The sequence below is a fragment of the Ochlerotatus camptorhynchus genome, unplaced genomic scaffold, assembly GCF_037179485.1.
Source record: "Ochlerotatus camptorhynchus isolate MF236.1 unplaced genomic scaffold, CSIRO-AGI_Acam_v1.1 ptg000209l, whole genome shotgun sequence".
NCBI lineage: Eukaryota > Metazoa > Arthropoda > Insecta > Diptera > Culicidae > Ochlerotatus > Ochlerotatus camptorhynchus.
In genome coordinates this window covers 3,307,024-3,327,484 of record NW_027040699.1, presented here as the reverse complement: position 1 = coordinate 3,327,484, position 20,461 = coordinate 3,307,024, and the positions used below count along the sequence as shown (strand labels likewise).

Sequence of the window (20,461 nt, the reverse complement as noted above, 5' to 3'; positions counted from 1 at the left end):
TCGACGGGTGACGACACGTGCGAATTAAATGGGAAATGTTTTATAGGGCAATATAGGGGTAGGAATGTATGAAACGCCCCACCGGGGGAAAACGGCCCCCTTTGAGTTTCTACGAATCCAAGATTAATTTAAATGCAAAATTGAAGGGCAATCCAAGTGTTTGGTTGGACCTCTCTTCTATGCCAGTTTGAGAGCTATGAAGCTAAACTTACTCCATCTTTGTACACGGTGAGACAGCTAATATCTGCGGGGCATGTGACCTCTTTTTTTGTGGGCCATACTGTCATATTAGTATACAGAATACTGTCCGTTTGTTGTGTGGCATATTATACCCATATTAAATCCCATTTTGCCCCGCGTATTTTAAGAACCTAGGATTTAAGCGTTTTCATTACTTTCTTCCTAACTTCTTTTAAATGCCACTGAAGAAAACAATGATGACAACTTAAAACAGCGGATATACATACGTGATAGTTTTGTTAATTGAAGAGAAATCTGCATAAATATAGCCGTACTAAGAATGAGGGACGCATTATACCTGTTCCCCTTAATTTGTTAGAATCTGGAAAGTTTTCCCACGCAGCACAACAATCAAAACACTTGAAAACGACTTACGTGAATTGCCGACAGGATCATGGCCATGACGGCAGCCCAGATGGATTTGTCCTCCAGGAACCAGGTCAACTCGTCGACGCAACCGTGGAAGAAGGCATTTCCGGTGACGGTGTCACGGCACTCGAGGGGCAGCGGCTGGCGCAGAATCATGTAGTCGTTGGGGCCGTCCGCTCCGCAGCATCCGATCTGGAACAGGTATTTGATAGGAGAAGATGAGTTGATGGAAAGGTTAAGGATTTCATTGTGTTCAGCAAACGATGAGGTTTTCAATAAATACCGGAAGCTTAACATATTCAAAGTTTATAGAGCCTTCAATGCTTAGACTGCAATATTTTAAAGCATAAGACCCTTCTAATCGAGAATTCTTGATAAATTAAGCCTCGCCTTCTTCATAGGTGGAGATGCTTAACGTCAAATATCAGACTTAAAGTGGTCATTGTATACGATAGATGAGGAGATGAAAGCATAGAGTTGATAGTTCCGTTAGAGTACGGCAGTGTGAAAAATGAGCAAAGGTAAATTTTGAGGAAGACACGGATCGGGTTGATCACCTCCTTTACCAACCTTCCCTGTTGAAGATGGATGAAGATGGATGGTGAAGGAAGGGGTATCTCCCCTCCGCCACCACTGGCGCTTGCTTCCCAAACAGTACTTTCCTTACGTAGGCGAATTTCATCCCAAAGCATCGTCTATGGGCTTACTAGCATCATCTGAGATTTCAATACTGATAAAGGGGCGCCAGCACTAAGCTGAAGCGTGCTAGTCAGACTAGTGACTTCTGACTTTCTTAGTGAACAGTACCATCTCTGTGGAAAATGGCTAGACGATATAATAAGTTATTGAATATCAATCGAAAAAACACGTATCGAATAATGCAAAATTAAAAAAAATATGTATTGATCGAATAATTACGGGTGATCAATGCGTGGGATATAAAAAATTCACTTTGTGGGAAATCTAATCTGTTTGGGCCGGTTGGGACAGTTTTGTTCGCCTTGTTCGCCTTGTTTACGTTCGTGTTTTTACCATAGAATTTGTGTGTGTAAATCTGGTTGTGCGTAAACAATACTATTTTCGACAATCTCTCCGAAACGTGTGGAATATCGATAAATTTCGTGCTGTCGTTTGCTGTAATCAACACGTCATCCTCGCATCATCGAATCCCGACCCGTCTCCATCTTTTCACTGTGCAGCTCCGTCAAAGCAGAATGGACCAAAAACAATGCGGAGAATGTCAGCTCGTTATCAACGAGCTCGAGCCGCTGCGCTGTGGTTTTTGCGAAACATTCTACCACATCAGCCAGCAGTGTTGCGGTATTAATATCCGCAATCTGAAGGAACCATTATCAGCTGGAAAGATACTCTTCGTTTGCAATTCCTGTCGTGGGGTTCTACAGGGCGGATAGAGCTGTTTCATCGGCGATCAGCAGCAACAACAAATGCAACCCCCCTCGCTTGCTTCCTTGCCAGATCAGGTTCGGCAACTGCATGATGCCGTGGCTGAGCTAAGTAAAAAAGTCGACAATTTCTCTGCTAAGCCACAACGCAACCCGTCACTGAGTGCTACACCAGTTTGGCCCAAACCGGGTGCAAAACGCCGTCGTGAAGACCGGCCTGATATTGACGTGCCAACCGTAAATGGAACGAAAACAATTGACTTGAGTGGTCTTTCCGTTCCCTCTATTGCTCCTAGTGCACCTCCGGAGAAATTCTGGCTATGTCTTTCTCGCCTGAACCCGCTCATCACCGATAACGACGTGCAGAGTATTGTGTCACGCTGCTTGAGCTTAACTGAACCTGTCGATGTGGTGCGTTTGGTTCCCAGAGGAAAAGTCGTATCCAGTATGACATTTGTGTCATTCAAGATCGTTTTGGATCCTTGTTTGAAAGATGCTGCACTCGATCCGGATTCCTGGCCTGCCGGATTACAGTTTCGCGAGTTTATTGATTCGGCAAAAAACTAGCGTGCTACGTTTCTCCAGCTGTTGATACCATCGCCACAACTTCATCGGATCCGGAACACCCTAAAACAGGCACTAAGGAAGCTCCCGAGCTCCCCGACCCAGTCGCGCTTGCTGCTGACATCCGCCATCGTCATCGTCCTGGTCCTGTGATCGGTGGTGGTATCGGGGGCTTCCGGCCTGCAACTCCAGGCGAGTATAATTGCGATTTCGAACTTTCGGTACCTGATTTCCCTTCAACTTCCAGTTCGCGTAGTGGCATCTTGAGTGGTCTCCGGATTTACTACCAAAATGTGCGTGGGCTGCGGACTAAAATCGACCCGTTTTTCCTGGCTGTCTCGGAGGCTGAGTACGATTTGATTGTTCTGACAGAAACGTGGCTGGATGACCGGATTTACTCTCCGCAGCTGTTTGGATCGCATTATTCCGTCTTCAGAACCGACCGCTCTCCCCTAAACAGTCAAAAATTGCGTGGTGGTGGGGTTTTGATCGCCGTCACAACGAAACTGACCAGCTATGTAAGTACCTCGCCCATTTCAAGTCTGCTAGAGCAAATCTGGATTGTTGTGGATCTGCCAAGAACCAAGCTCAGTGTAGGCGCAGTCTACCTACCCCCCGACCGAAAAAACGACTGCACGATCATCCATGAGCACGTTAATTCGTTGGGCTCGATTTCGTCTCAATTGTGCCCCAATTCTCCCGCTCTCCTATTTGGCGACTACAACCAAGCTGGTTTACAGTGGCGTTTCTCTAACAGTGGCACACCATTCATTGATCCTTCTGAGCCTGTACAAATAAAGTAATTAACAAAAAAAAAAAAAATCATTGATCCTCTGCTATCGCATATGCCGGTTGCTTGCTGTGCTGTGAACTTCTGGACGGATTTAACATTCATGGGTTCACTCAGGCGAACATTTTTCCCAACCGTAATGGACGTTAGATCTTGTTCTGGCAGATGATTCAGCATTACCAGACACTTCTGTTTCTCTACCGGTCGAGCCACTGATCGATCTAGATGCCGACCATCCCACTCTCGTCGTGTCACTAAGTTTATCCACTCCAATTGAATATTTACCGTTTTCCGAGTGCTGCTTTCTGGACTTTCGCCGGGCCGATTACACTGCATTGAACAATGCGCTTGCGGAAATAGATTGGCACTGTATCGAAACGGCCGCTAGTGTCAATTTTTTTTATAATTACTTTATTTGTACAGGCTCAATCGAATAAACTTTACAGAGCCGAGTTATCCTTTGCGTTATACATTATTACTGTCTTAAATTTAAAGTTAAAGGAACTGGACCGAGTACTCGCGGTTGTCTCGAGGTTAGTGGAGATTTACAATTTTTTGGATGGGAAAAGGAAAGAAGGAGGTTTGAAATGTGGTTTACGATACAACTATTTAATTAATCCTAAAGCATGAAATTATTTCTATTCATCTTGAAAACAAACATTGAAAAAAAAAACCCACACGTACAAAATACAAACTAAACACAAGGTTCATCAAACTAACAATCTAAGGTTAATATCCTTAAAGTAAACATATATGAGTTTCATAAACTCCAGATCGCGTCTAGCCAAAATATCCCGAACTGGAACATTAGGTTGTCTACCTCGAGCCCGAAGGGAATCATAAAAATGTGATCTGACTCCACGATACTCCGCACAAGACCAAAGGATGTGATCAGCGTCCTGGTAACCTTGTCCACATTCACAGAGATTGCTGTCTCCCAACCCAACACGGAACAAGTGAGCGTTTAGACAATAGTGATTGGACATGAGACGAGACATCACGCGTATGAAGTCTCGACTCAAGTCCAACCCTTTGAACCATGCAAACTTCGACACCTTAGGGATAATTGAATGTAGCCATCGTCCCAAGCTCCCTTCACTCCATTGATGTTGCCAGCTAACGAGCGACTGCTGACGATAAATAGAGAAAAATTCACTATAGGCGATCTGTCGATCATAAATGTCGCCTTCCATAGCGCCCACCTTCGCAAGTGAATCCGCCTTCTCATTGCCCAAAATTAAGCAATGCGAAGGGACCCACGCGAAGGTGATGATGAAAGAGCGCACGGATAAAGTACTAAGCAGTTCTCGTATTTTCAAGAGAAATGGCCTAATGGAACGGATAGCCTCGACAGAACTGAGACTATCCGTAAAAATAAAGTAGTGGTCTGGAAGAAGTGAAGCAATAGTTTCCAAAGTGTAGTGAATTGCTGCCAGTTCAGCCACATACACAGAACACGGAGCTTCAAGTTTTCGAGAGGCGCTATGAAATTCATTAAATACACCAAAACCAGCGGACTCCTCTATTAGAGATCCATCTGTGAAAAACGTTCTTGCAGAATCAACATGGCCAAACTTCGACAATTCCACTGTAGAACAGTGATCAAATCCCCGACCTCGTTTGGAAAATTATCCATCGAAGGAGATGATAGCTGCAAGAAGGGGCCATTTTGAAGTCAATTGCTTCAAGAAGGATTTCACAGTCGGAAGCAATGTGAGGACAATGCTTTTCAGAGGATCAGAAATGTTGAGGTATTTGAGAATACCGTCCACAATGTCATCAAATGAGAACAGCCCAGATGAAGAAGGGGTTTCTGTTCTTAAAATTGGGGCATCAGGGGTTTTGGATGTCCCCGGAAGAGGTGGAAAATCCTGGGTATAATCAGTTCTGCGGAATCCAGGAGGAGTATAAGTCTCCTTTTTTCCACCACTCCTTGATTTGGGCAAGCTGATTTGGGGTTCTTGATCTGCAACTTTCCGCGAACGGATGCGTTTTCGTTTCCGGGCAGAACCTTCCAGAAAACTGAAAGAAACTCCCTCCTCAGCCAAGTCAGAGCCAGACTCGTCATCTGACAAAAGAGCGAAGGGATTTGTTTCGTTGGTCGATGGCTTGGCTGTCTTAAGCATTTCTGCAAAAGACCGCCTGGAACGTTCCTTAAGGGAGCGTTTCATTTTGTCCCCGAGCTGTTTGTACGCCGGGCACGACGAGAGAGCATGAGGAGGAGTTCCATTGCAGTACACGCATTTTGGTGCAGTAGCTGCGCAGGCGCCATCCTCATGCTTCTCCCCGCATGTGGAGCAGCGTGCCTTGTTGCCGCAGTGGGAGGCCGTATGTCCCAACCGCTTACAATTCTGGCAGTTCATGACCCGAGGTACAAACAACCGCACAGGAAGACGAAGTTTTCCCAGCTCGATGTATTGAGGAAGGGCAGATCCAGAAAAGGTCACCCGAAACGAGTCTGTGGGGGTAAAACTCTTTTTACCCTCGCTGAGCGATACTGACTTCATTCTATGAACGGCCAGTATCTTTACCGGAGGAAGCAAGGGGTTCTTGAATCGGCCAACCGCTTGCTTCTCCAGTATCTCGGGGTTCAGGCTCGCCTCAGTGACCACGCCTTCGATCTCCACATCAGAGGCTGGAATGTACACCCTATATTCCAGTGTGAAAAACTGGGAAACAGCAATTTCATTAGCCTGTTTCAGGTTAGCGACGGTCACACGAAGTTTGTTGTGCCTAACCTTCGTTATTTCGGTCACGGCAGAGAATCGCTTTGTCAGATCATCAGATATCTGAACAACATTCAAGGGTTTGTTTTTGGGCTGAAAATAGACAACCCATGGGCCAGTCGAGTCATTCGGGTAGGACCGCAATCTGGTGCTTTTCTCAGCCTGCCCATCGACAGACTGAGACGACGAACCAGGGATGACATCATCATTCTTCTGAGATGAATGGTCATCCATGTCGTCTTCTGACAAAACATCCATTTTGTTCAACTAGTGGGAGCGCAAAACGCTCTCCCTCTGAACGCACAGACACAATACACAGAAAACACTACAAACACAGAAATACAAAATGGAAATTTAACTAATGAGGGAGTAAAAGAAACAAGAAAAAAACAAAAACTTATCTGATAATCCTATACTACTACCACCGAGCGTTATATGTGTAGGCGTTTACACCGATGGCTGGGAAGCGACGCGCAGCGTGGATGACCTTCGCTGTGGTGCACTTGATCGAGGCGCGGTACTCAGCGCACACAGGCGCACGATGATTGATGAACGATGTAGATGTAGAAACGGGTGCTCACACTCGATGATGATGATACGTAAGCGGGTATGCGTGAGCGCGTATGCGTGACCACGCAACGATGATGCCCAAATTGTTTTGCGAATTACCAATAGCACGGATTAATCGTTCCGAAAATGACACTTTCTACTACAAAAAAACTCACTTTTCGATCAATTTACCGGGAACTATGCCAGGAGTCACTTAGTGAGAAAAAACTGATAATTTATATCAAGCGAATACCGAGAAAACTTCCAAAACAACGGAGCGCGAAACAAGTCGACCGTACTTCTTGCTAGGACGCAGTGAGATGAAACGGCCGCTAGTGTCAATGATGCTGTGGATTGTTTTTTTTTTTTTTTTTTCCTTTGTTTTTTCCGTCGATCTTGTTTTCCGTGCTGAGCACCAATGCTACCGACGTGCCAGGAAGCCAGCTCCCACACCTGGACCCTACCTATCGACCCATCAACTCATGAACCGGGGACCAACGGCTTTACTTCCCATCCGAAGGAAGGCGTGATCAGAGATGTTATGCCTCAGAACATCCCGGCGGCGCCGACTGGGATTGAACCAAGGCCTGCTGGGGTGAGAGGTAATCACGCTTACCACTGCACCACCGGCGCCGTTGCGGTGGATTGTTGGAAGAAGTTATTTTCCGCACTGTCCCAGCAAGACGTCCCCCGCAGAAGCCTCCATGGTCGAACCCACGCCTACGTAAACTAAAACGTCAGCGCTCCGCCGCACTCCGAAGGTACTGCAGCTCTCGCTCACCGTTCTACAAGCAACAGTTTAATTTCGCAAGTCGTCGCTATCGAAACTACAACCACTTCCCCTATAATCGGCACGTGAGACGCACGGAAGCGAACCTTCGGTCGAACCCGAAAGGTTTTTGGTCGTTTGTAAATTCAAAACGGAAAGAATCCGGGCTGCCTTGTTCCATGTTCCTCGGAGATGATACGGCCTGCAGCGAAAGTGAAAAATGCAGCTTGTTTGCTCGTCAATTCAAACAAGTCTTCCACGATTTTTCCGCTTCACCGACACAGGTGTTGGTCGCAACCTCCGGGATGCCACGTGATGTTTTTAGTTTTGACATACCTCACATCACTGAAGACATGGTGATAGCCGCAACATGCAAAAATCACTGAAGACATGGTGATAGCCGCAACATGCAAAATGAAGAACTCATTCGCCGCTGGTCCTGACGGAATTCCCTCGTCAGTTTTAAAACGATGTGCAGTCAACCTCTGCCTTCCACTTGCGCGACTTTTTAATTTCTCGGCACAGCAAAGTGAATTCCCCTCCCGCTGGAAGCTTTCCTATCTGTTTCCAATTCACAAAAAAGGAGACAAACGGAATGTCGCTAATTATCGTGGGATTTCCTCCATGTGCGCCTGCTCTAAACTTTTCGAGATTATTGTAAATGATGCTCTGTTTATGTGCTGTAAAAATTATATCGATACGGACCAACATGGTTTTTACCCCAAGCGATCGGTTTCCACGAACCTGGTGCAGTTTACCTCTGACTGTCTGCGAAGCTTGGATGCTGGATGGCAAGTTGATGCTGCATACATGGACTTAAAAGCCGCTTTTGACAGGGTGGATCATGAAATCCTGTTTGCTAAGTTGGAGATACTAGGTGTCTCGTCTACGGCTGTGAAATGGTTCAGATCGTACTTAGTGAATCGCTCTGTACGAGTCAAGATTGGCGCGACGGAATCAAATGTTTTCTCAAACAACTCGGGAGTCCCGCAAGGCAGCAACCTGGGACCTCTGCTGTTTTCGATCTTTTTAAACGACTTCGCTCTGTTGTTACCATCTGGATGTCGTCTTTTCTACGCAGATGACACCAAAATCTACAAAATTATCAAAAGCCTCTCGGGCTGTTGGGATCTCCAGCATATGCTATGTATTTTCGCTGACTGGTGCACGAGAAATTTGATGGGCCTGAGCATCGAAAAGTGCAACGTCATCTCCTATCACCGTAAAAACGAACCAATTATGTTTGACTATGTGCTCTTTGGACGTTGCATTGCCCGTGTAGAACAAATAAAGGATCTCGGTGTTACTCTGGACTGCGGGCTCACCTTCAAAATCCATTATAACGACATCATTTCCCGAATGACCCAAAAGTGTTAAAGCGACTATAAAAAAAAAAAAAAAAAATTTCCCGAGCCAATCGCCAACTGGGTTTTATTTTCAAAATTGCCGATGAGTTCCGGGACCCGTTATGCCTCAAATCACTTTACTGCTCTGGTCTATATTAGAATCAAGTGCAGTTGTATGGTGCCCTTTCCAAGCCACTTGGATCGCTAGAATTGAATCTGTTCAACGAAAGTTTGTGAGATATGCTCTTCGTTTCTTGAACTGGCGTGACTCGTCGAACCTGCCACCGTACGAGGAGCGTTGCCGTCTTCTGGGCATCGAACCGCTAGTGGTGCGACGGACGGTCGCTCAAGCTATGTTTGCTGGAAAGCTTCTCACGGGTGACATCGACTGTCCAACGTTGCTGGCCCAGCTAAATAAAGGGTGTCCACAATGAAATTGCCACACTATGAAATTGCTCTAACTTTTTAACCGTTGGGTAGAATTTAATGAAAATTTGGGTGGATTTAGCTCATAGTGCATTATTTACATCCTGCAAGTTTTAAAGTCCTGCGATCAAAACTCGCGGAAATGGAGTCGAAAGAACAGCTCGTGCGTGATAAAATCTTGCGCATTCATCACGAGAACAAGGATCTCTCGCATCGTTCCATCGCTAAAACGTTGGGAATCGCGAATTCCACGGTGTCGCGAGTGATTAAGCGGTTCGAGGAACGGTTGACCACCGATCGGAAGCCCAGAAGTGAAGGAAAAAGTATTCCGTACAACACCAAAAATCACAACCGCGTAGTTGGGGCCTTCAACCGAAATCCGAACGGCTCCGTTAGGGATGTGGCTAAGAAGCTGCACCTAAGCCGAAGTTTTGTCCAGAAGGCCAAAACTAAGGCTGGGCTTCGAACGTTCAAGGTACAAAAGGCCCCTAATCGCGACGAGAAGCAGAACAAGTCCGCCAAAACCCGTGCCAGGAAGTTGTACCTCAACATGCTGACGAAAGTTGAATGCTGCATCATGGACGACGAAACATATGTGAAGGCCGACTTCAAACAGATCCCCGGCAACCTGTTTTTCACGGCCAAGGATAAGTTCAGCGTTCCGGAGCATGTCCGCACTCAGAAGATGTCCAAATTTACGAAGAAATTCCTGGTTTGGCAAGCCATCTGCACGTGCGGGAAGCGGAGTGCACCTTTCGTGACCCAGGACACGATGAACGGACAGGTGTACATAAAAGAGTGCCTCCAGAAGCGGCTGCTTCCTCTCCTGAAGGCCCACAACGTCCCAACAATCTTCTGGCCGGATTTGGCCTCATGCCACTACTCAAGGACGTGTTGAAGTGGTATGCGGACAATAAGGTCAATTTCGTGCCGACGACCTAAGGTAGTGAAGACAGTCGAGGAACTGAAGAAAGTATGGGTTTACATGCAAAAAACGGTTGATTCACAGGTTGTGCAGATTCTTATGGCCGGGGTTAAGGCCAAGGTGCGGGCATTTGCGTATGGACTGTAAATAAAATACGAGTAAAATGGTAAAATGAAGTTTAATAGTTATTTCTCAATCCCTGAAAATTTGATGGCAATCGGATGAAAACTCGAATTTTGCGAATCAATTTTGTGTGTGGCAATTTCATCGTGGACACCCTTTATGTATGCTCCTGAGAGACCACTTCGTCAACGCGAATTTCTGTTTTTGGAGCCACGAGGCAGAAATTATACGCAGAATGAGCCGATTCGTGCAATCCGCCGACAATTTAACTACTTTTATTGCGAATTTGACTTTAACGTATCAGCAAATGTGTTTCGTCACCGGTTACTTGACCGTTTTCGTTTCGTTGACCATAACTATTTAGATTAAGTTTTATTCATTAAGACATTAATTGTCAGTTGAATTATTAAATAAACAAATAAGCGCACCTTCTATACTAGATCGGGTGAAAAGTAACCTCCTTGGGAATGACATTTTTGTTTTAATTTTTTTTTTCATTATAGTCCCCATTTAGCTCGATACAGTTATTCCAGCGATTTTCCCACTTCATGATCCCGTCCGAAAAGTAATTTTCCGGAAGGTATGTAAAATACACCGTGGCATCGATGATTTCGTCACGTGAGCTGAATTTTTTTTATTAATGAGCCATCTTTTGAGGTTTGGGAAGAGATAATAGTTTGAGGGAGCCAAATCGGGCATTGTCTTGCGAAAACATATTTTTTTTTTCGCTTCATGCGAGGCCGTTTTGCAGCGATGTCGGCCTTTTTCGAGGTAGTCCACGAAGAGTATGCCATGACAATCCCAGAAAACCGACGCCATAACCTTTCCGACCCATCGAGCCTCCCTCGGCCACTTCTGAACACTCGTGCCGGCAGCTTCAGTCCATTACCGGACACTCATTCTGTTCTCTGGGGTGTAATAGTGGATCCAGGTTTCATCAGCAGTTACCAATCGACGCCAAAAGTCCGCCTGATTCCGCATCAGGAGTCAGGAGTGAGCTTGCGCGGCACATAGCGGAAGGATCACTTTTTCATATGCAGAACTCGCCCAAAATATGGCGTGTGCGCTTTCTTTGCGGTATCTGCTAGCTCGCGGACCTTCACTTTCCGGTCAGCCAACACCATTTCATGTACTTTTTATTGACATTGTCCTCTGTTCTGTAACCGCATCGGAGGGCCTGCCGCAGCGAACTTGATCGGTAGTGGAATAGCGGCCACCACGAAACTCTCGAAACCAATATTTGACGGTGTAATCTGACGGAGCATTAGCCCCATAATATTTATCCAACTTTTCTTTTGTTTCCTTCGCCGTTTTGCCTCTTAAAAAATAATGTTTTATGAATGAACGAAAATCGTTTTTATCCATACTCAACATGATGCCAAACACATCAACAACAATCAGCTGTCAAAACAAAACTAAAGACAGTATCGCACTTAAATTTGGCATGTCTGCCTAAATATGAACAACACCATAACCTTTTTTGCAGTAGCAGCGCATTCTGGCGGTCAAGGAGGTTACTTTTCAACCCACCTAGTATATGATTGGTGATAGTTTGACGCCTATTTTTCTTGACCTATTTTGTTGTTTATCGAAGATCACTAAGGATAAAGAGGGGATACTGAAAATAATTAGGATAAGCAAATTTATGGTCAACTTTGGAGTGTTGTAACTTCGTCAAATATTTGTATTCTTCCAAAAGCATTCTTATGGAAAACTAATAGAAAAAGGTGCCATACGGCATGTTTTGGTGTAAACATGCAATCGTTCCGTAGTGCAGGTTCCCCCGGCGGCATCCTGGTTGCTCCGAGAGCATCCAGTGTGATGAATGAACTGGCGGAAGACACCCAAGTAACCAAAAGTTACGCATTCAACAATAAAACACACTTTCAAGTTCCATAAAATTCAAATAAAGTTCCGATAGAACTATCTTTCCAAGTAACAAAAAGTTCCGCATTCAACGATAAAACCCACTTTCAAGCAGGATTACTTCCACTCACTTGTTATAAAAAAAATATTTTTCGGAATTATGTAATCATTAAATAGTTTAATGCTAATTAGTACTTGTAAGTTACAAGAAGAGGTCATGAAGTATATGTTTGACACATAAAATCTGTCAATATTGCTTTCAGTGCGCCACAATCAGCGGTTTTACGACTCGTGAGCGCTCACTCTGAGTGAACGCTCACGAATCATAAGATCGCTGATTGTGACGCTTTCAAAGCGATATTGACAGGTTTTATGAGTCAAACACATACTTTACACCCTCTTTTTGTTACTTACAAGTGCAACATAGCATTATAACATCTAATGATTGCATAATTCCCAAAAATATTTTTTTATAGCAAGTGAGTGGAAGCAACCCTGCTTTCAAGTTCCATAATGTTTTGATGCGTACTCCTAACAACTTGAAGCTCAAAAAAAGATGCTAAAAGCATCCCTAAGCGCTTTTTAGGAACTTCAGGCAATGCTGAAAACATGGCCACAACAAAGTTCCGAACAAGTTCCCAGCAGAACTTCTTAGCAACTTTAAAGTGTCTTAAAAATTCTCTGCGTAGCTTCTTAGCAACTTGAAAGTTTCTAAAAAGGTCCGTCATAGCCCACAAGTATTTTTTAGGAACAAAATTTAGTGTTCGTAAATATGAAATGATCAGTGGCTCAAATAAATCATAATTCTTATATTTATGCCGTGCATCAATATTACATCCAAACATAAAAATTATTAAAAAGCAATTTCCTGGCACGCGATCTACGAACGTTAACCACTGCGCTACAAGTGGGTTGGAGTACCAGGCGGGAAAACACCATTTTAAAATTCATCAAGGTGTTGTGTTCCGTATTCAAGTCAGTCAGCTGGCACTGAAAACTCCAACAGTAGGCGGGACACCAGCTCACTTTAATATATTTCAGATGACGTAGCGGTTCGTGCTGGGGTTCTCACGCAGGAGGACTGGGTTTAATTCTTCAAGCAACTCACCAATACTACTACTAATGCTGATAAATCAATACACGTTCATACCTGCCATTAAAACTAACTTTCATACAAAGACCTGACTCCAGAATTAACTTTCATAAAAGTGCGAACTAAATATAAAATTGGTGTAGAGGACAAAAACCTTTTTTAACTTATTTTCTAAAAGTTCCGTTCAAGTTCCGCCAGAAGCTGATTAGAATGCTCTTCAATTATGGTACCGGAACTTTCAAGTTCTTATAATGACTTAAAAATAAGGCTGCTTAGAATTCTATAGACCACCTTCAACCAAGCTGCTTAAGCCACAAATAGCCTTTTATCAGAACTTTTGGTTACTTGGGCATGTTTGTGTGTAAAATGCAATGTTACCTTGCTAGGTTCCCTGTGGTCAATGATTCATCAAGTGTGGTCAAGTTTATCGAAAGCCACTAGGCATGTTTTGAGTGATTAACAGATCTGACCGCATTCAGATCCCTCCATCAGTTCGGATTCCAAGGAGATGGCCATATCTCGGTCGATTGTAACCCAATTTCATATATTGGCATATAATTCACTTTGGGAAAGGGTTTTCTTTCCGGCATTCTATAGAAAATCACATCACAAATTTACCAAGTTAGACAATCCCTCTGGAAACCCAGAATATCGTCTACAAGACGTCTACAATGTGCAGACTTCTTCAGTGTCTTATATATTATACTCGTTGACACATCAACGAGTAAGCAGCAAAGTACCTGTTCCTATAGAAAACTAAATTTAAGTTTACCTAGTTTCTAAGTGAAAATGTACCTGTGTTAATATATATATATACGGTAAATGCGATGTTTTTCTTCAGTCGAGTATTAGTACAAGACACTCAAGGATAAGCAAATAAAGTAGTGGAATTAAATGGAAAATACTAATCCTTCTCTCTCTCATTATACATTGGACCATATTTGACGAAATTACAACACTCTAAAGTTGACCAAAAATGTGCTAATGCTAGTTATTTTGAGCATCCCCTATATATTAAAATGTTTTCCAAAACAGGTTCCCTTGTTTTCCAACTCCTATTGTTTGGGTTTTTGGAAAAAAAATGCATATTTTTGACTGAGCTATCATCCCGTATTTATTTTCCATCTGAACAACTTTTCTGAAGACAGCAACCTTATATCTGTCGATCTGTCAAGTTAAATCAACAAAATAGAAGTCACATGGTACTCTAACGCTGCCTGGTGAGCGAATTATGAATTGAACTGACCACTATCTAATAGCTTTGGCGATGATAACAACCTTCTATTGTAACGCCAGCACTAAATTAAAGTTCTGATGTTTGACTTCTGACTTCCAATCGTACGTCCAACTCGGAAATCATAACTTTAATAGTGTTGGTACTTTCAACAGCTCTTTTGCAATACTACCAGTTGCGTCAAAATTCTATTCATCAGCGATATTCATCTTAATGCACAATATCTTGTCGAGCTGGCAAGTTAAAGCAAGCAATCAGAAGTCAAGCGGCGCCGGTGATGTAGTGGTAAGCGTGATTGCCTCTCACCCCAAAGGGCCTGGGTTCAATCCCAGTCGACGCCACCGGGATGTTCTGTGGCATAAAATCGCTGATCACGCCTTCCTTCGGAAGGGAAGTAAAGCCGTTGATCCCCGGAGCCGTTGGTCCAGGTGTGGGAGCTGCCTTCCTGGCGTCGGTACTCGCCTTCCTGGCGTTGGTACTCAATACGGAAAACAAGATCGACGGAAAACAAATCAAGGAAACAATCAGAAGTCGAATGGTACACTGGTGCTACCTGGTTAGTGAATTCTTAACTGAGCTGTCCTTTAGCCAATAGGTCATGCCCATCTGAACAAATTAGCCAAAGATAGCACCTTTTAACTAGTCAAGCTGATAAGTTACAACAAACAAATTGAAACCAAATGACACACTTGTGCCACCTGGTGAGTAAATTGTGAACTGTAATTTACACTACTCAATGGATTGTTATATACTTGATCTATCATGTTATTTAAAGCAAGCCATTTGAACCCAACTGACACACTAGCGCCGTAGAGAGCGGGACATTTCACCGAAGGACATTTCTCCGAAGGGTGAAGAGCAAGCCATTTTCTACGGGTTTGAACTTTTCTCACAGCTCAGTACATTTTGAAATCAGTCTCGAAAAAAGATTAAGAAAGTTCGATTTGTTCAACCTGGCAAGCTATTCAAATGTAATGCTTCCTTCTTTTGAAGATGAGCAGTTCTTTCAAGTTGCGCTAGTTTTAGAAATTGTTCTATAATCAATATTATTCTTTCCTTTGAACATAGTCAGACGGACATCGATTGCCATCCATGGACGACAATCGAAGGCAACTTCCACACCTGCGTAGGATATCGCACCCATTCAACACACACGGGCCGGGACCAACGGCTTTACTTTACGTGAACAGAGATTTTTATGTCTCAGAAAAATCCCACCGACCTCGGCTGAGATTGAACCCAGACCCATTGGGGTGAGAAAGCAGTCACGCTTACCACTACACCACCAGCGCCGGCTATCAATATTTTTGATTTATAGGAATTCATCCTTCTATTAAACATGACCAGTTCGAGGTTTCGAGTACTGATTTCGTTATTTACTACATAATCAATATATTTGATTTAAAGGAATGATTGCTCATTTTAAACATGACCAGTTCTTTCAGTTTGATTTATGATTAAAATTCGGTGAAATAAACTATGCGTTGAATTGACCCATTCGGAGAAACGTCCTTTGGCGAAACGTGCTTCGGCAAAATGACACAGCCCCAGCGCCGTATAATGAGTGAATTATAGCATAGCATAGCATAGCATAGCATAGCATAGCATATGCGATTGTACAAATCGTGGGTGGCTATATAATGGTCAACTAATACGTTCTGCAGAAAATATCGAGTGTTGACGCAGAAAATATCACTTGGGATTAGTGATTTTCCCCACACGAAAATAAAATCTACAATACAAGCATCGCATTATACACCTGGCCACATCCTTACAATCGCAGGGGAAGGGAGGGAAAGTTAATCCAACATCTACTTAAGAAGGTGCAGGGAACCCATACTACCTTCATAGGTGTCACAGGAAGGAAAGAGTTGTGTTAGTGGGAGGGTGAATGATTTGGCAACTCTATTCGTCAATATAGAGCATTTGATAAATCAGTGACAAAAAATAAAATATAAATAGATAAAATGGAAAGATCTTACCCGATTGGCCTAGAGACTTTGCAGCGTCATGTTTTCAGAAATGCTTTATTTAATTTTTTCTTTGAACCACCGCAATTACTGATAACGCTCTTCTAGCTCGTACGTACAAAAGAACGCACTCCACGCATAATCAAGGTCATGTATTTTCGGACTTTCTTCTTTAACACCATACAAAGAAGTTGCTCATCGCAGCAACAGAAAAATATATCAGCGTGATAGAGGTTGTACGGGGCAACAAAGAAAAACGCAAGATCACACCAAGCACCATTGCATAAGCAACAAGAGATCAAAAAAAATCACGCACGGTATTCAAAACTTTTAAATGCGATCACCAGTTCACCTCCAGTCACTCGAGAACAAAACGCATGCGAAAAGGTTTTCAGCAGCAAAAAAAAAGCACAGAAGAAACAAAACACCCGACGTATAATGAGTGAATTATCAACCGAAATTAACTAGTTAATGTTAACTTGAAAAACTTTGCTCAAGACAGCAAACTTCTATCTCATCGACCTGTCAAGTTAAAGCTATAAATTGCTATAAATGTCAAACGGTACACTAGCACCCCTCTTGAATGAATTCTAAGCTGTGCTCAGACAACCAGAATGTACATAGGGGAAATGGCTCTAATGTTGGCCTATGGATCTAAGATTGGGCCCATCGCTAAAAATCTGCCGTTTATCAATTTTATCTAGATGATCGCGTCATTGGGACGGTACTAATGGATATGTTTGGTCGCTATTGAAAATTTAGTCGATTGCTGAATTTATGTATGGGCCCAAATTAGAGGCATTTAGGCCGACATTACATTCATTTCCCCTATATTTACAAGCAAATCAGCCATTTCATAGCAATACGATATAGTGGTTCTCAGAATTTCGTAAACATTGGTAATTTTGTTCCTTATCGCAAAATGTTACAGCCGTATCTTTTATTATTTTGTCATATAGGTGACCATTTAAATGTTAGGGTGGTAAAAAACAAAATCCTTTATTAAATGACTTTTGTCAAAAAATCATAACTTTTGAACCATTGAACCGATTTCAAAGACCAACCTATCAAATGAAAGGTAATTTAAAATACTTCTATCAAAAAATAATAATAATCTATTCATCTATAGTGACTGTAACATAGTCATGACGCATGGTAGTCTAGTCGTATAGGAGTATTGAGTGGAAACCCAAAACTTGATAACTTCAAAAAAGTATAACTCAAAAACGAAAGGAAAAAAACATCGCTGTTTTTGTGATATAATGTGTAGAAAATCTGAAAATTTCGACGAAAAATATAGCAAAATATTGCGACCTTTATCTACAAACCATATATAGGATAAATGTCGGCTTCGGCACCCATTGACTGTTTTCGGCAACCAAAATTTAAACGTTAATTTCACTATGTTTTACCATCAACACACTTCCCTGAATGTATCCAAATGATTCTTTAGTCTTTCAGCTTCAATCTGATTATATTTGTAGGATCGAGCAATCCTGTTATGCCAGATTTTTCTTCAAATGAAGCATACGTACTACAAAATGGGGCTGATTTCGAGTTGCCGATAATAGAACAGCTGGTTAACACGCAGTTCTAATGGGAAGGTTGCCGAAGAAAAAGAGGCTGACGACAATAGTCACACTCACCTAAGAAGTTTAGAGCGTTGTAAAAACGCTTTCAAACAGTTTTGAAGAATTCTGTCGATTGGAATGGATAGAGAAGCAAGCAGCAGATGAATTGAAACAAACAGACACTTCATATATGTACGTGACGCTGTGAAAATGCTATTAGAAGTGCGGACGCTGCTTAGATTGACGAGAATACGTAAATTCCCCTACCATAAAAAAACAAATACAATCAATGTTTTTCAGTACAAAATCTCTATTTTTAATAAAATTACATTTTTCCCTGTAATTTTTTTTGATTAGCTTTCATTTGATATTTTGATCTTTGAAATCGGCTCAATGGTTCAAAAGTTATGACTTTTTGAAAAAAATAATTTTTGAAAAAAAAAAAATCGATTTTTTGGACCACCCTCTAACATGGAAATGGTCCGGCTAATGACAAAAAATAAATAAATTATGGGTCTACTATTTCACGATAAGGAACAAAACTACCAATTCTTACGAAAATCTGAGAACAACTATATCGTTTTGCTATGGAATGGCTGATACAGACAAACAAATAGTATAGAATGCAAATATGGCTTATACGTACAAAAGTGGAAGCCATATACAGTGTATCGCAAAATTGAGCGTGCATCATAGTGGGTTTTTTTTTAAATTGTATATAGATATATTTTTTAAATCTTGGCTAGTGGTTTAACAGAAATCTGTTAATTTTTCGCTATAGTTTTGGACTTTATTGAAAGAATTCAATTCGATTTTCAACTTTTCACTTATAAGACAAATTTTAGAAAAAATAGTGGAATATTAATGATCTTTATTATGACTTAAAATGATCAAAGTTTCAAGAAGTTTAGTTCATTGTATTTTATATTATTAAGGTATTTAATGAAAAAGCGTTTTTCTCAAATAGCTCTTACTTTTAATAAACGCAACCAAATAAGTCCAATACTGTACCAACAATTGATAAATGTATGATGATTCAGCAACCGAAAATTCAGAAACGTTTCTCTTTAAATTGGGCTTTTACAGCTGTTTTTCTAAAATTTAAGGACATCTGTATGCTCAATTTTGAGATACACTGTACGTGCAAATTTTTTTTTTTTTTAACGAATTGATTGGACATCATTGGATATGATTTAATCTGTAATAACAAGTTTAATTCGATAAGTTTTAGGATGTAATCCAATTTAAATTGTGACACGGTACGATGAGAAAAGGATTCACCATATATAAGTCGGAAATTTGCATTCTATACGATTTAATTTAAACATAATGTGATGTATTCTTCTTCTTCGTCGCATTTCAAGCTTATTTCATATCGCATATTAGCTTATTGTGTCCTCTTAACTTAGTGTTCTAGATGCACTTCTACAGTTATTAATTGAGAGCTTTCGATGGATGTACCATTTTTGCATTGGTATAATTGTGTGGCAAGTCCAATCATACTTCTATGCCCAGGGAAGTCGAAAAATTTTCCAACCCGAAAAATTCCTAGACCAGACCGGGAATCGAACCTAGCCACCTCCAGCATAGTCTTGCTTTGTAGCTGTGGCTTTACCGACTGAGCTAATGGGAGGCCCCATAATGTGATGAATGTCGTTCTTGGGACCTTATGATTGTGTGTAGCTCCTCCTCTGCCTTTTCGATCAACAAGGATCAACCTTACCACGTTATTTTGAAGAAATTTTCAATTGGGAGTGTTGAAATCTTGGATATTGCAGGATATTGCTCAATGTCATTTATCGCCCTGCTGGCAAAATTCTTGCGAATGAAACGATGCAAAGTCAGCTCAAAACACTGCATATTTTTCAAATGGGACTTCTTACTCTTGTTCTAAATTTTGCTGCTTCTCTCTGGACTTCAAACTGTAGGCACTTAATTCCAAATTTACGGGGTCGTGTTTTTCTGCCTACGAAACCAAATGAAATCAAAGTTTGATGCAATTGGTTCCAAAAAATTAGAAAATGTCCAACGAAGGAAATGTTACATACATGTTTCTTCTAAATTTACCACAGTTTTGCTATGTGAATCAAGTTGATGAATTTGTTAAAGTTAGCTATATAATTATAAATAAAGCACATAAATGGTTAAGGAAATAGTAAGACATAAGTTCAGGAGTGCTAGGAACACATAAAATTAAAAACCACGGTAGAATTATTTAAATAATTTGACAAGCCCCTTGATCCCCTTTCTAATTTTACAGCTGGTATAATCAATTTGACAGATCGATGTCCATCTATACCACTTGAAATCACTGAAATGCTTAAACTGTAGCAATTAACAATACTGTCTGTACATTGTAATACGACATCTGGATGTCTAGGTGCTGCCCACCATCCAATAGGTCTTGTCCATCTGAACAACTTTGCCGGAGACAGCAAGTCGTGCAGTTAAGTTAATTGGTTGTCAATTGTGATTGAATTATCAACTAAGTACTATT

The 20,461-nt window shown here is 41.8% G+C and overlaps 1 protein-coding gene across 1 annotated transcript in view; it reads right to left on the bottom strand.

Annotated features, from left to right (window-relative positions):
- Tsp2A (tetraspanin 2A) overlaps window positions 1-20,461 on the bottom strand; it is a 179,910-nt gene that overhangs the window by 14,007 nt on the left and 145,442 nt on the right. Inside the window, exon 4 of the mRNA XM_065224307.1 lies at window positions 616-801. Coding sequence (XP_065080379.1) covers window positions 616-801 — 186 coding nt within the window. The remainder of the gene's footprint in view (window positions 1-615; window positions 802-20,461) is intronic.